The sequence below is a fragment of the Microcaecilia unicolor genome, chromosome 10, assembly GCF_901765095.1.
Source record: "Microcaecilia unicolor chromosome 10, aMicUni1.1, whole genome shotgun sequence".
Taxonomy (NCBI): domain Eukaryota; kingdom Metazoa; phylum Chordata; class Amphibia; order Gymnophiona; family Siphonopidae; genus Microcaecilia; species Microcaecilia unicolor.
Genome location: NC_044040.1, coordinates 124959180 through 124972975, shown reverse-complemented (window position 1 = coordinate 124972975; position 13796 = coordinate 124959180). Strand labels below are relative to the sequence as shown.

The following is a 13796-nucleotide window of genomic DNA, read 5'->3' as shown; positions in this document are numbered from 1 at the left end:
CAGCTCTATTAATACTCTGGGATGAATACCATCTGGTCCCGGTGATTTACTACTTTTCAGTTTGCAGAACTGCCCCATTACATCCTCCAAGTTTACAGTGAAATCATTTAGTCTTTCTGACTCGTCCGCTTCAAATACCTTTTCCGGTACCAGCATCCCTCCCAAATCCTCCTTGTTGAAGACCGAAGCAAAGAATTCATTCAATTTCTCCGCTATGGCTTTGTCTTCCCTGATCGCCCCTTTAACACCACAGTTGTCCAGCGGCCCTACTGATTCTTTAGCCGGCTTCCTGCTTTTAATATACCTAAAAAAAAATTTTGCTATGTGTTTTTGCTTCTAACACTAACTTTTTTTCAAAGTCCTTCTTAGCCCTCCTTATCTCCTTTTTGCATTTGGTTTGACATTCCTTATGTTTTATCTTATTCTCCGAGGACAAGCAGGCTGCTTGTTCTCACTGATAGGTGACGTCCACGGCAGCCCCCTCCAATCGGAAACTTCACTAGCAAAGGCCTTTGCTAGCCCTCGCGCGCCCATGCGCACCGCGCATGAGCGACCGTCTTCCCACCCGAACCGGCTCGTGTTCGTAAGTCTTCTTTTGTCCGCGCTCGGGAAGGTCGTGTTTTGCCGCCGTTTCGTGCCCCTCTAGTTGACCTCGCATGTCTTCGCGATTTTCGCTTTAAAAAAAAAAAAAAAAAAAAGAGACCGATCCGGTCTTTACCCCTTTCCCGTGTTTCCAGCTTTTTTCCCCGCGTAAGTTTCCTTTCGCTTTCGGGACCGGCCTATTTGGCCTCGATACGGGTTTTTTTCTCCCTTCTTTTTGGTGCCTTTCATCATCATCGCGAATTTTGATTTTGCCGGCGTGATTTTTCCGCCCATGTCATCGAAGTCTTCCAGCGGCTTCAAGAAGTGCACCCAGTGCGCCCGGGTAATCTCGCTCACTGATAGGCACGCTTCGTGTCTTCAGTGTCTGGGGGCTGGGCACCGCCCGCAGGCCTGCAGTCTTTGTGCTCTTTTGAAAAAGAGGACTCAGGTAGTGAGATTGGCCCAGTGGAATGCGTTGTTCTCGGGCTCTTCGATGACAACAGCACGGGACTCGTCGAGTGCATTGACGTCGACAGCATCAAAGTCTTCGACCTCTGCATCGGCATCGACTGCATCGAAGCTTCTACCTCCTGCATCGTCGGTACCGAGACATCGGTGGTACCGGGACCTCCGCTGTTGCTGATGTCGTCGGACGGTGGTGCTTCGTCTGGAGTGCAGGTGAGGGCTGTCCATTCCTCTGCTGGTGGCGGTGAGCCTTCGGGTGGGTCTCCTGCCCTGAGGGCTCCTGCGGTTCAGCCCCCCCGAGATCGACCTTCTTCGGCCTCGGCCCCGAGGAAGCGACGGTTGGATTCTACGTCCTCCTCATCGGTACCGGGAAGCTCTGGTGACATGCTTCGCTTGAAGAAGTCAAAGAAGCATCGACACCGGTCTCCTTCCCGTCTCGGTACCGAGAGCTCTGGGTCGTCGAGGGAGTCGGCACCCAGTAGGCATCGGCACCAGGAGAACCGCTCACCCTCTATTCAGGAGGTGTCGATGCGCTCCCCCTTGGATAGCCCAGAACCGCCTCCACGCCCGGAACAGACTCTGACCTCGACGCCTGCATCGGCTTCTCAGCCTTTCTCCACAGCTGCTCTGCACGAAAATCTCCGGGCCGTTCTTCCAGAGATTCTGGGAGAGCTGTTGCGCCCTTCTCCGGTACCGGGGGTGCTTGCGCCACCGGTACCATCGGGTGAGTCGATGGCTGGCCCTTTGCCTGAGGTGAGGTCTCAAGCTGTACCGGCTACGGCCGCCTCCCAGGCAGACTCCCCAATGACGTCGGCGGAGGGAGCTTCGCCAGTGCTGGCGAGGGAGTCCACCTCTCGACGCTCCTACCCTGGTCGTGTTCCCACGGAGTCGAGTCGGGCACGGCTTCAGACGCAGGTCCGTGAACTTGTGTCTGATACCGATGGTGAGGCCTCGTGGGAGGAGGAGGAGGACATCAGATATTTTTCTGACGAGGAGTCTGATGGCCTTCCTTCTGATCCCACTCCCTCCCCTGAAAGGCAGCTTTCTCCTCCCGAGAGTCTGTCTTTCGCGGCCTTTGTCCGGGAGATGTCTATGGCCATCCCCTTCCCGGTGGTCGTGGAGGATGAGCCCAGGGCTGAGATGTTTGAGCTCTTGGACTATCCTTCTCCACCTAAGGAAGCGTCCACAGTACCCATGCATCATGTCCTAAAAAAGACATTGCTGGCGAACTGGACCAAGCCACTAACTAATCCCCACATTCCCAAGAAGATCGAATCCCAGTATCGGATCCATGGGGACCCAGAGCTGATGCGCACTCAGTTGCCTCACGACTCTGGTGTGGTGGATCTGGCCCTAAAGAAGGCTAAGAGTTCTAGAGAGCATGCTTCAGCGCCCCCGGGCAGAGACTCCTGAACCTTAGACTCCTTTGGGAGGAAGGCCTATCATTCCTCTATGCTCGTGGCCAAGATTCAGTCCTACCAGCTCTACACGAGCATCCATATGCGGAACAATGTGCGACAGTTGGCGGGCTTGGTGGACAAGCTCCCTTCTGAGCAAGCCAAGCCGTTTCAGGAGGTGGTCAGACAGCTGAAGGCGTGCAGAAAATTCCTGGCCAGAGGGGTATATGATACCTTTGATGTTGCGTCGAGGGCCGCTGCTCAAGGTGTGGTGATGCGCAGACTCTCATGGCTGCGTGCCTCTGACCTGGAGAATAGGATCCAGCAGCGGATTGCGGACTCCCCTTGCCGAGCGGACAACATTTTTGGAGAAAAGGTCGAACAGGTGGTAGAACAGCTCCACCAGCGGGATAACGCTTTCGACAAATTCTCCCACCGGCAGCCTTCAGCATCTACCTCATCAGGTAGACGTTTTTATGGGGGACGGAGGGCTGCTCCCTACTCTTCTGGTAAGCGTAGGTACAGTCCTCCCTCTCGCCAGCCTGCGGCCCAGGCTAAGCCCCAGCGCGCTCGCTCTCGTCAGCAGCGTGCGCCTCAGCAAGGCCCCACGGCTCCCCAGCAAAAGCAGGGGGACGAGCTTTTGACTGGCTCCAGCAGAGCATAGCCGACATCAACGTGTCCGTGCCGGGCGATCTGCCGGTCGGGGGGAGGTTGAAAGTTTTTCACTAAAGGTGGCCTCTTATAACTTCCGAACGTTGGGTTCTTCAAATAGTCCGGCAAGGGTACACCCTCAATTTGGCCTCAAAACCTCCAAATTGTCCACCGGGAGCTCAGTCCTACAGCTTCCAGCACAAGCAGGTACTTGCAGAGGAACTCTCCGCCCTTCTCAGCGCCAATGCGGTCGAGCCCGTGCCATCCGGGCAAGAAGGGCTGGGATTCTATTCCAGGTACTTCCTTGTGGAAAAGAAAACAGGGGGGATGCGTCCCATCCTAGACCTAAGGGCCCTGAACAAATATCTGGTCAAGGAAAAGTTCAGGATGCTTTCCCTGGGCACCCTTCTTCCCATGATTCAGGAACAAGATTGGCTATGCTCTCTGGACTTGAAGGACGCCTACACGCACATCCCGATATTGCCAGCTCACAGGCAGTATCTGCGATTTCGTCTGGGCACATGTCACTTCCAGTACTGTGTGCTACCCTTTGGGCTCGCCTCTGCGCCCAGAGTGTTCACAAAGTGCCTGGCTATAGTAGCAGCAGCGCTTCGCAGGCTGGGAGTGCACGTGTTCCCTTATCTAGACGATTGGCTGGTGAAGAACAATTCCGAGGCAGGAGCTGTACAGTCCATGCAGATGACTATTCGACTCCTGGAGCTGCTGGGGTTTGTGATAAATTACCCAAAGTCCCATCTTCTCCCAGTACAGAGACTCGAATTCATAGGAGCTCTGCTGGATTCTCGGACGGCTCGTGCCTATCTTCCGGAGACAAGGGCCAACAATCTGCTGTCCCTCGTCTCCCGGGTACGAGCGTCCCAGCAGATCACAGCTCGGCAGATGTTGAGATTGCTTGGCCGCCACATGGCCTCCACAGTTCATGTGACTCCCATGGCTCGTCTTCACATGCGATCTGCTCAATGGACCCTAGCTTCCCAGTGGTTTCAGGCTGCTGGGGATCTAGAGGGCGTGATCCACCTGTCCACGAGTATTCTCAAATCCCTGTACTGGTGGACGATTTGGTCCAATTTGACTCTGGGATGCCCTTTCCAAATTCCTCAGCCACAAAAGGTGCTGACTACGGATGCGTCTCTCCTGGGGTGGGGAGCTCATGTCGATGGGCTTCACACCCAGGGAAGCTGGTCCCCCCAGGAACGCGATCTGCAGATCAATCTCCTGGAGTTACGAGCGGTCTGGAATGCTCTGAAGGCTTTCAGAGATCAGCTGTCCCACCAAATTATCCAAATTCAGACAGACAACCAGGTTGCCATGTATTACATCAACAAGCAGGGGGGCACCGGATCTCCCCCCCTGTGTCAGGAAGCCGTCAGCATGTGGCTGTGGGCTCGCCGTTACGGCATGTTGCTCCAAGCCACATATCTGGCAGGCGTAAACAACAGTCTGGCTGACAGGTTGAGCAGGATTATGCAACCTCACGAGTGGTCGCTCAACTCCAGAGTAGTGCGCTGGATCTTCCAGGTGTGGGGCACCCCCTTGGTAGATCTTTTTGCATCTCGAGCCAACCACAAGGTCCCTCAGTTCTGTTCCAGACTTCAGACCCACGGCCGACTGGCATCGGATGCCTTCCTCCTGGATTGGGGGGAAGGCCTGCTGTATGCTTATCCTCCCATACCTCTGGTGGGAAAGACTTTGTTGAAACTCAAGCAAGACCGAGGCACCATGATTCTGATTGCTCCTTTTTGGCCGCGTCAGATCTGGTTCCCTCTTCTTCTGGAGTTGTCCTCCGAAGAACCGTGGAGATTGGAGTGTTTTCCGACCCTCATCACACAGGACGAAGGGACGCTTCCGCATCCAAACCTCCAGTCTCTGGCTCTCACGGCCTGGATGTTGAGAGCGTAGACTTTACCTCTTTGGGTCTGTCGGAGGGTGTCTCCCATGTCTTGCTTGCTTCCAGAAAAGATTCCACTAAGAGGAGTTACTTCTTTTTATGGAGGAGGTTTGCCATCTGGTGTGACAGCAAGGCCTTAGATCCTCGCTCCTGTCCTACACAGACCCTTCTTGAATACCTTCTGCTCCTGTCTGTCTCAAGACCAACTCTGTAAGGGTTCACCTTAGCGCAATCAGTGCATACCATTACCGTGTGGAAGGTAAGCCAATCTCTGGACAGCCTTTAGTTGTTTGCTTCATGAGAGGTTTGCTTTTGTCAAAGCCCCCCTCAAGCCTCCTACAGTGTCATGGGATCTCAATGTCGTTCTCACCCACCTGATGTAACCTCCTTTTGAGCCACTGAACTCCTGCCATCTAAAGTACTTGACCTGGAAGGTCATTTTCTTGGTGGCAGTTACTTCAGCTCGTAGAGTCAGTGAGCTTCAGGCCCTGGTAGCCCAGGCCCCTTACACCAGATTTCATCATAACAGAGTAGTCCTCCGCACTCACCCTAAGTTCTTGCCGAAGGTAGTGTCGGAGTTCCATCTGAACCAGTCAATTGTCTTGCCAACATTCTTTCCCCGTCCGTATTCCTGCCCTGCTGAACGTCAGCTGCACACATTGGACTGCAAAAGAGCATTGGCCTTCTATCTGGAGCGGACACAGCCCAACAGACAGTCCGCCCAATTGTTTGTTTCTTTTGATCCCAACAGGAGGGGAGTGGCTGTGGGGAAACGCACCATTTCAAATTGGCTAGCAGATTGCATTTCCTTCACTTACGCCCAGGCTGGGCTGGCTCTTGAGGGTCATGTCACGGCTCATAGTGTTAGAGCCATGGCAGCATCAGTGGCCCACTTGAAGTCAGCCACTATTGAAGAGATTTGCAAGGCTGCGACGTGGTCATCTGTCCACACATTCACATCTCATTACTGCCTGCAGCAGGATACCTGACGCGACAGTCGGTTCGGGCAGTCAGTGCTTCAGAATCTGTTCGGGGTTTAGAATCCAACTCCACCCCCCTAGGCCCATGTTTATTCTGTTCCAGGCTACACTCTGTTAGTTGGATAAGTTGTTAGGTCAATCTCAGTTATGTCCTCACCGTTGCGAGGCCCAATTGACCATGTTTGTTGTTTTGAGTGAGCCTGGGGGCTAGGGATACCCCATCAGTGAGAACAAGCAGCCTGCTTGTCCTCGGAGAAAGCGAATGCTACATACCTGTAGAAGGTATTCTCCGAGGACGGCAGGCTGATTGTTCTCACAAACCCGCCCGCCTCCCCTTTGGAGTTGTGTCTTCCCTTGTCTTGCTACATACGGGAACTGACGAACTCGAGCCGGTTCGGGCGGGAAGACGGTCGCGCATGTGTGGTGCGCATTGGGCGCGCGAAGGCTAGCAAAGGCCTTTGCTAGTGAAGTTTCCAATTGGAGGGGGCTGCCGTGGACGTCACCCATCAGTAAGAACAATCAGCCTGATGTCCTCGGAGAATACCTTCTACAGGTATGTAGCATTCGCTTTGTCTTCAGTCTGTTCCCTTCTCCATTTTCTGAAGGATTGTTTTTTGGCTCTAATAGCTTCCTTTACCTTACCGTTTAGCCACGCTGGCTGACGTTTTGTCTTTTTTTCCTCTTTTTCTAATACGCGGAATATATTTGTCCTGTACTTCTAGGATGGTGTTTTTGAACAGCATCCACGCCTGATTCAAGTTTTTTACCCTTTCAGCAGCTCCCTTCAGTCTTTTTTTCCACCGTTCTCATTTTATCGTAGTCTCCTTTTCGAAAGTTAAACGCTAGTATATTTGATTTCCTGAGTTCACTTACTTCGTAGTGTTTTTATGGATGGTAAGCTGGCCATGGACTCCTTGCTATGGCGAGGGTAGATGGACAACTACCCACTGGGTACCTTTGAAGGCTATGGTTTATGGCCATCTGACTCCTCATCACTGTAAGGGTATCTAAACTCCTTATAGTAATCATCTTTGTTGCAAGGTTACACTAATGTCTTAGATTTTCTATAAGAATGAGAGAAGACAGAAGGTAAAGATGTATATTTATTTATGCTTACCAATACAAGGCAATGCAATCAGGGACATCAATCAAACAACAGTTCAGAGGGACAGCACTTCTGACAGCAACTCAGCTTCTTCTCCCGATTGCTCAAATCCGAACCTCTATTTATATAAATTCTCCCTCATTAGAAAAGTATTAAGCCCATTATCTTCTATGAGAGCCTGGTCATGGAAAGTTTTCCAACCGCAACTTCTTCTTTTTCACTTTTTTTTCTATTTCTAAGTTCCTCTTTTTAACACCTGGCTTGGTAAACACTTTTTTTTTTTATTTAGCTGTCTTTTTCAGTCATGTGGGACAAACTACTCCATTTTGTAACTCAGCATCCATTTTATTCTCAGTCTCTTGACCTAACTCTTCAAAATTACAGCATTTAGGCCCAGTTCTTTTGGCCTTTCTCAGGTTTTCACATTAGGTCTTGCTTTTCCAGCAAGTCCTTACTCACTTAGCCATAAGTTTGTAGACTTGGCTAGTATTTTAACAACTAATAAACTATAGGGATTTTTTTGAAAAAACCAGAGTCAGTTTTACCATGTATCCACTAAAGACTCCAGAACTTATGAAAAATCTTTTACTTTATTAACAATAAATATCAATCATTCACACACCATTTACCATTTACATACATTGGGTTATCCTACTTGGACATTCACACGCTACTGCCTTCCATCCATATACATAAACACAGTGTATAGCAATCGGTATCTCTCTCAAGACAAATACATCTAATCATAAACAAATTTTAGTCTGATACCGAATAGTCAATCACTGGTTTCATAATGGACGCTGGTTCTATAAATGAAAACTTGCATATAATCTCATATCCAATGTTCCGTTGTAGCTACAACGGCTTTGTAAACGTTGTAGCAGATATATATGAGATTGGACCATTCCACCAACCACGGAGATGTTTCTTAATGAGGGCAAATATCACTGCAGATGTCCAAACCCACAAAACGTGGAGGCTAGAAGCGAGTATCCAAGTGTGAAAACATCAATGTACCGGTCCCTCAATGTATTTTAACAGCCCGAGCTCTAATATCTGGCCTTCCACCCTTCCGGTGGGGTCCAGTGGGGGCTTCTTGCTGTACTATAATTATACAGTAGCCAATATCAAAACCGATCATATTATGATCACTGTTATCAAGCGGCCCTCGCACCGTTACCCCCCGAACCAGATCATGAGCACCACTAATGATTAAGTCTAGTATTTTCCCTTCTCTTGTTGGCTCCTGAACCAGCTGTTCCATGAAGCCGTCCTTGATTTCATCAAGAAATTTCACCTCCCTTGCGTGTACCGATGTTTCATTCACCCAGTCTATATCCGGATAATTGAAGTCATCCATTAATATTACATTTCCCTTTTTATTCGCTTCCCTAATTTCCCTTATTGCTGCGTCCATCTGCTCGTCTTGGCCAGCCGGACGGTAGTACACTCCTATCACCGTCCTTTTCCCCTTTTCACGTGGAATTTCAATCCACAAGGATTCCAATAGATGTTTTGTCTCCTGCAATATTTGCAGCCTATCTGAGTCAAGGTTCTCATTTACATACAGTGCTACCCCTCCTCCAATCCTATCCACCCTATCGCTACGATATAATTTGTAGCCCTGTATGACTGTGTCCCATTGGTTATCTTCCTTCCACCTGGTCTCAGAGATGCCTATAATATCCAGTTTTTCATTTTGTGCAATGTACTCCAGCTCTCCCATCTTATGCCTCAGGCTCCTGGCATTTGCGTATAGACATTTCAATGTATGCGTGTTGTTCCGTATTTTATTACGTTTAATACATGGCATTATGAATATGTCTTCTTCTGTCTGGTCATTATAAATTTTATTTAAGGCTATCTGATCCTCTATGATTTCTTTGTTATCCTTACTCACAAATAACCCTATTTTCCCTATCTGGGTGATATCCTCAGAAGATACCTTCTCCCGAACCATGCGCTTTTGAGCGACTGTCAGCCTTTACCCCATTTCTAGTTTAAAAGCTGCTCTATTTCCTTTTTAAAAGTTGACGCCAGCAGCCTGGTCCCACCCTGGTTAAAGTGAAGCCCATCAGATCGGAATAGGCTCTCCCTTCCCCAGATTGCTGACCAGTTCCTGATAAATCCAAAACCCTCCTCTCCACACCATCGTCTCATCTACGCATTGAGACTCCGGATCTCTGCCTGTCGCTTGGGCCCTGCGCGTGGAACAGGTAATATTTCAGAAAATGCTACCCTAGAGGATCTGGATTTGAGCTTCCTTCCTAAAAGCCTAAATTTAGCTTCCAGAACCCGTCTCCCACATTTTCCTATGTTGTTGGTACCCACGTGTACAAGACGGCCGGCTCCTCCCCAGCACTATCTAAGATCTTGTCTAGGTGCCGAGTAAGGTCCGCCACCTTTGCACCAGGCAGGCAAGTCACCAGGCGATCCTCACGTCCACCAGCCACCCAGCTATCTACATGCCTAATGATTGAGTTGCCAACTACAATAGCAGTCCTAACTTTTCCCCTGTGGGCTGTAATCGGAGATATATCCTCGGTGCGAGAGGATAGTACATCCTCTGGTGGGCAGGTCCCAGGTACAGGAGTACCCGGCTGGAGGTGGGACCTCTCTACCACATCCCTGTAGGTCTCATCTATGTACTGTTCTATCTCCCTCATCTCTACCAAGTCTTGAACTCTAGCCTCAAGAGAACGGACCTTCTCTCTGAGAGCTAGGAGTTCTTTGCACCGGGCGCACACATATGACTTCCCACTTCAAAGGAAAATTGCCCCCCCCCCCCCCCCAACATCTCACATACAGAAATCATAGTCGGTTAACACCAGAGACTTTCCAAAGTTCAGCTTAAAGCTCGACCGCATTGGCGCTGAGAAGGGCCTCTGAAGTGGGAGAACATTTCCTTTAGTTATCTGGGTATTCAGTTGCCTTGTAAGACTTTCCAGCTCTATGAGGTTAACTTGACGGTGGATCATACTAGATATTGCTTGGCTAAATGGTTACACCTTCATTTGTCAGTTCATGGTTGAATTCAACTTTTTAATATAGTCCTGTTACCTAAATGGCTCTATTCTGTGCAGTTATTGCTTCTTAGATTGTTAAAGTGTGATTTAAATTCTTTGTGGAGGCTCCTCTCTCATTTTTGTTGGGCGGGTAAGAAGCCCAAAATGTCTTTTAAATATTTGCTTGGGAAATATGGAAAGATGGGGTCTTCCGAACTTACATATATTCAAGCTTGTTTACTCTGCCACCTCGGAGACTGGATAATTGAGGAGCAGAGCAAAACTCCCAGAGTGTATGAGGCAGCGCATTTTTCTTTTGCAACATGTTTTGGGAGCAGCGGATAAGATGCTTTCTTGGGAGACATTGCGGGCCAAGAGATTTGCTGAGCTCTGGGATGTTTTGGCCTATTGACAAATACAGCATTATATTTGCTCGTTGGAGCCGGATGCATTGGTTTTTTACCTAGGGTCTTCGCTTACAGGAACTTTTTGATAATTTTAGAGATGGAGGTCTGTCAATCTCTTCCCTTCATAGAGAACTGCATTTAATCTCCAGACACAGTCTTGTGAAGATCTGATTTTCAAATGGAGTTGGGACCTGGGATTGTCTGCCTCTTTCTAGGATTTTGGCAAGTTAATTAAACATATCCCTGAGATATAAGTGAGTTCTGAACTTTGGGAGTGCCAATTTTGCACATTACACAGGGCCTGGTTTACACAGGAACAAGTATTTAAGATAGGTAGAATAGAGACCCCAGTTTGTCAAAAATGTCATCAAGGCCACGACTATTTCTTCCATTCTTTCTGGGGTTGCCTGAGGATAATGCTCTTTTGGAGGGCCGTTTTACGTTACCTTGAAAGACTTTTTGAGCATTTCACTTTTGGGGTTTTAGTTGGGGGGAAGTGGGTTTGGGGATGGGTGGGGTGGCAGGGTTCTATTAAAAGTTTGTTGGCAGACACTGTACATATATTTTTTTTTCATTCTCATTCTGTAGTTGCCTTTCTTTATCAGCACCTGTTTCGAAAACTCAGGTTGTACCTGTAATGTGCAGTCATCAATAAAAATTGTTATTAATAAAATAGGCAATTTCAACTAATAAGTATTAACATGTAGCACCAAGCTGCATGAATATTTTTAAAAGGCAAACAATTGCATTTTTTTAAAGGTAGGCATTTCAGGAGGAATGGATAAGACAGCATTATATTGGATCAGGATGTTTCTGTGTGCTGATTTTAATTTGAATCGGATTTCATTCTGTTAACTGAGCTTCTGCTATTTAATTTAAATATATTTGTTGGAAAATGCATACAGAATGGCAAGGATACAATAATCCAAGCAATCAAACAAACAAACAAACAAACAAACATATTAACAGCATTTAAAGTAGAGAGTGAACAGACAAATACAAATCACTTATAAGGTAACTCAAAACCGGAGGAAGGCATGTGCTCTTATAGCCTCCCACCAAAACCCCCCTGAACCTCTGCTATCCCCCGCCACCCTCCCTTTCCCCACAGTAATCTCCCCCACACCCTCCCAGTTGAAAAACCTAATAGAAGTGTGGCTGAGGGATAAGTAAAGCCCCTTAATGCTTTACAATGCAGTAAGGTTTAACTTGTTGAGATCCATACTCCTAATTGTTGGGTTAAGAGACTGAAGATAGGTAGACCATATTGCCAAGAAAATGTTTACAATGCTTGCATGTAAGATGTGCATCTCCAGCTTCCCACAGCATAAGAGTATGTAGCTGATTTCTCCATTGCTAGTGTGATGAACTGTTGGGGATCACCCATTGCTGGAGATACATTTCTTCCCCACCGAAGCAGCCTTATGAATGAACAATTTAAGCACCTTGCCGCATTCTCGCATATCTCCTTCCCCATGTAAATATCCAAGGAACAAAAGAAAGTATAATTTGAGAACCTAACAGGTGACTGAGATATACAGAGATTCCCTCCCAAAAGAAGGCAATTCTGGGACAGGTCCAGAGCACATGAAATAAGGTCCCTTCTGTTCCGATCTTTCCACAATTTGAGGAGGCAACAATCCCAGCCTTAAAAGCCCTCTGGTGAGAAAAATATGCTCTATGAATAATCCTAGATTGACATTCCCGATAGTAACATGAACCAGCCCCGAAATACTCTTCACCAATTGAGGGAAATTCAACAACCCTATCAGGGATGTTAATTCATGCTCCCATTTTTGTTGTAAAAGTCTATACTCCTTAGCCGGGCTCAGGGAGAGCTTCTGCTATTTAATAAAATAACCTCTCCCCTCCTCCTCCACCACCTGCTATTTAGCCTCCAGCTAATCAGCATTTAAAAAACAAAAGTTTACTGTCACAGGCTTAAAAAAAAGCAGATATTGAGCAGCAGTATCTGGGTAGTGGCTGCTGCTGAATATCCAGATCTTGTTATTATTTGGGTTTTTGCCAGGTGCTTGTGACCTGGATTGGCCACTGTTGGAAACAGGATACTGGGCTAGATGGGCCATTGGTCTGACCCAGTATGGCTGCTATTATGTTCAGATAGAATGTGAGTTGCTGACACTATCTGACTGTGATTATTTTTGATCATTTACTTTGTTTTTGGTTAAACAATTATATTGTTTGGTTTTACTTGTTAGAACATTCATTGTACTTGTTCCTGATTTATTGTAAACTGCTTTAAAACTGAACTGTATTCAACGGTATATTAAGTAATCAAATTTAATAGCGATGTTCAGCTGCCACCTGGATAACTTACCCAGACAGCACTTAGAACAGCTTTATGGGTGTACTAAGTTATCTGGATAGTGGCACTGAAAACTGACAGCTTGCATCTCCACCCTGGATTGCCCTGGCAGTATCTGGATTGTGCCAAGGTGATCTGTGAAGATATATAGTGACATTGACCAGGTAGTGCCACCAAATATCTGTCAGAGGCTTTTATCCAAGTAGCAGGTTCTGCTACCCAGATAAATGCTTTAAAATATCAGTCCTATAGTTGCTGTCTCATTTTCTTAAAAATCTCAGGATGAAATATTGCACAAAAGATATCTAAGATGGATTGACATATTAGCCATACATATATATCCTTTTCTATTGATTTGGAAATTGAGATTTATATTTCAAAGAAAATGCATACTAAAGAATGTTGTTCAGTAAATCAACAAGAATGTGTGCACAATTTATATTGCTAAGAATTTTGAATATACTGAAACACAAATGACTTTTTTTAATATACAGGAAGTCCTGCAAGTAAACACATGAATGCTTCTCAGGCTTCTCCGGGAGCTGGGTCTCCAAGTCCGAAGGTCAATGGAAGTAGTTTTGTATCATCTGTCAAGGTAATGCCTATGTTCAGCCTGAGTGTGAATGAAACACAGCTATTGTTCCATTAAGAAAAAATATTATGAAATCGGAGTTTACCCTTTCCCCTTTCTAAAACAAAAATAGCAAAGAAGTAGTCAATTAATGTGATATAGATGCTAGTATTCATGTATGCAAGCTGTAGGGTTCTATAGTGTTTCAACTGCTAGTATCGGGACTACAGAAAGAGCGACTTGAGTGTTCATTTGTTCTGTTTCTGGTTGCCTTTTTGCCCCCCCATTCTTACGTATTTCTACACCTAAAAGGCTAAATCTGTGTTCAAACTTTTATTAAGTCCAGAGTCAGATTTGTTTTATTAATCTATTTGAAGCAAGCTGAATGAAGGAACGTG

The 13796-nt window shown here is 47.1% G+C and overlaps 1 protein-coding gene across 1 annotated transcript in view; it reads left to right on the top strand.

Moving 5' to 3' along the window:
* Positions 1 to 13796, top strand: part of YEATS2 (YEATS domain containing 2) — a 1439149-nt gene that overhangs the window by 577529 nt on the left and 847824 nt on the right. Inside the window, 1 exon segment of the mRNA XM_030217135.1 lies at positions 13322 to 13422. Within this exon segment, the coding sequence (XP_030072995.1) occupies positions 13322 to 13422 (101 nt within the window).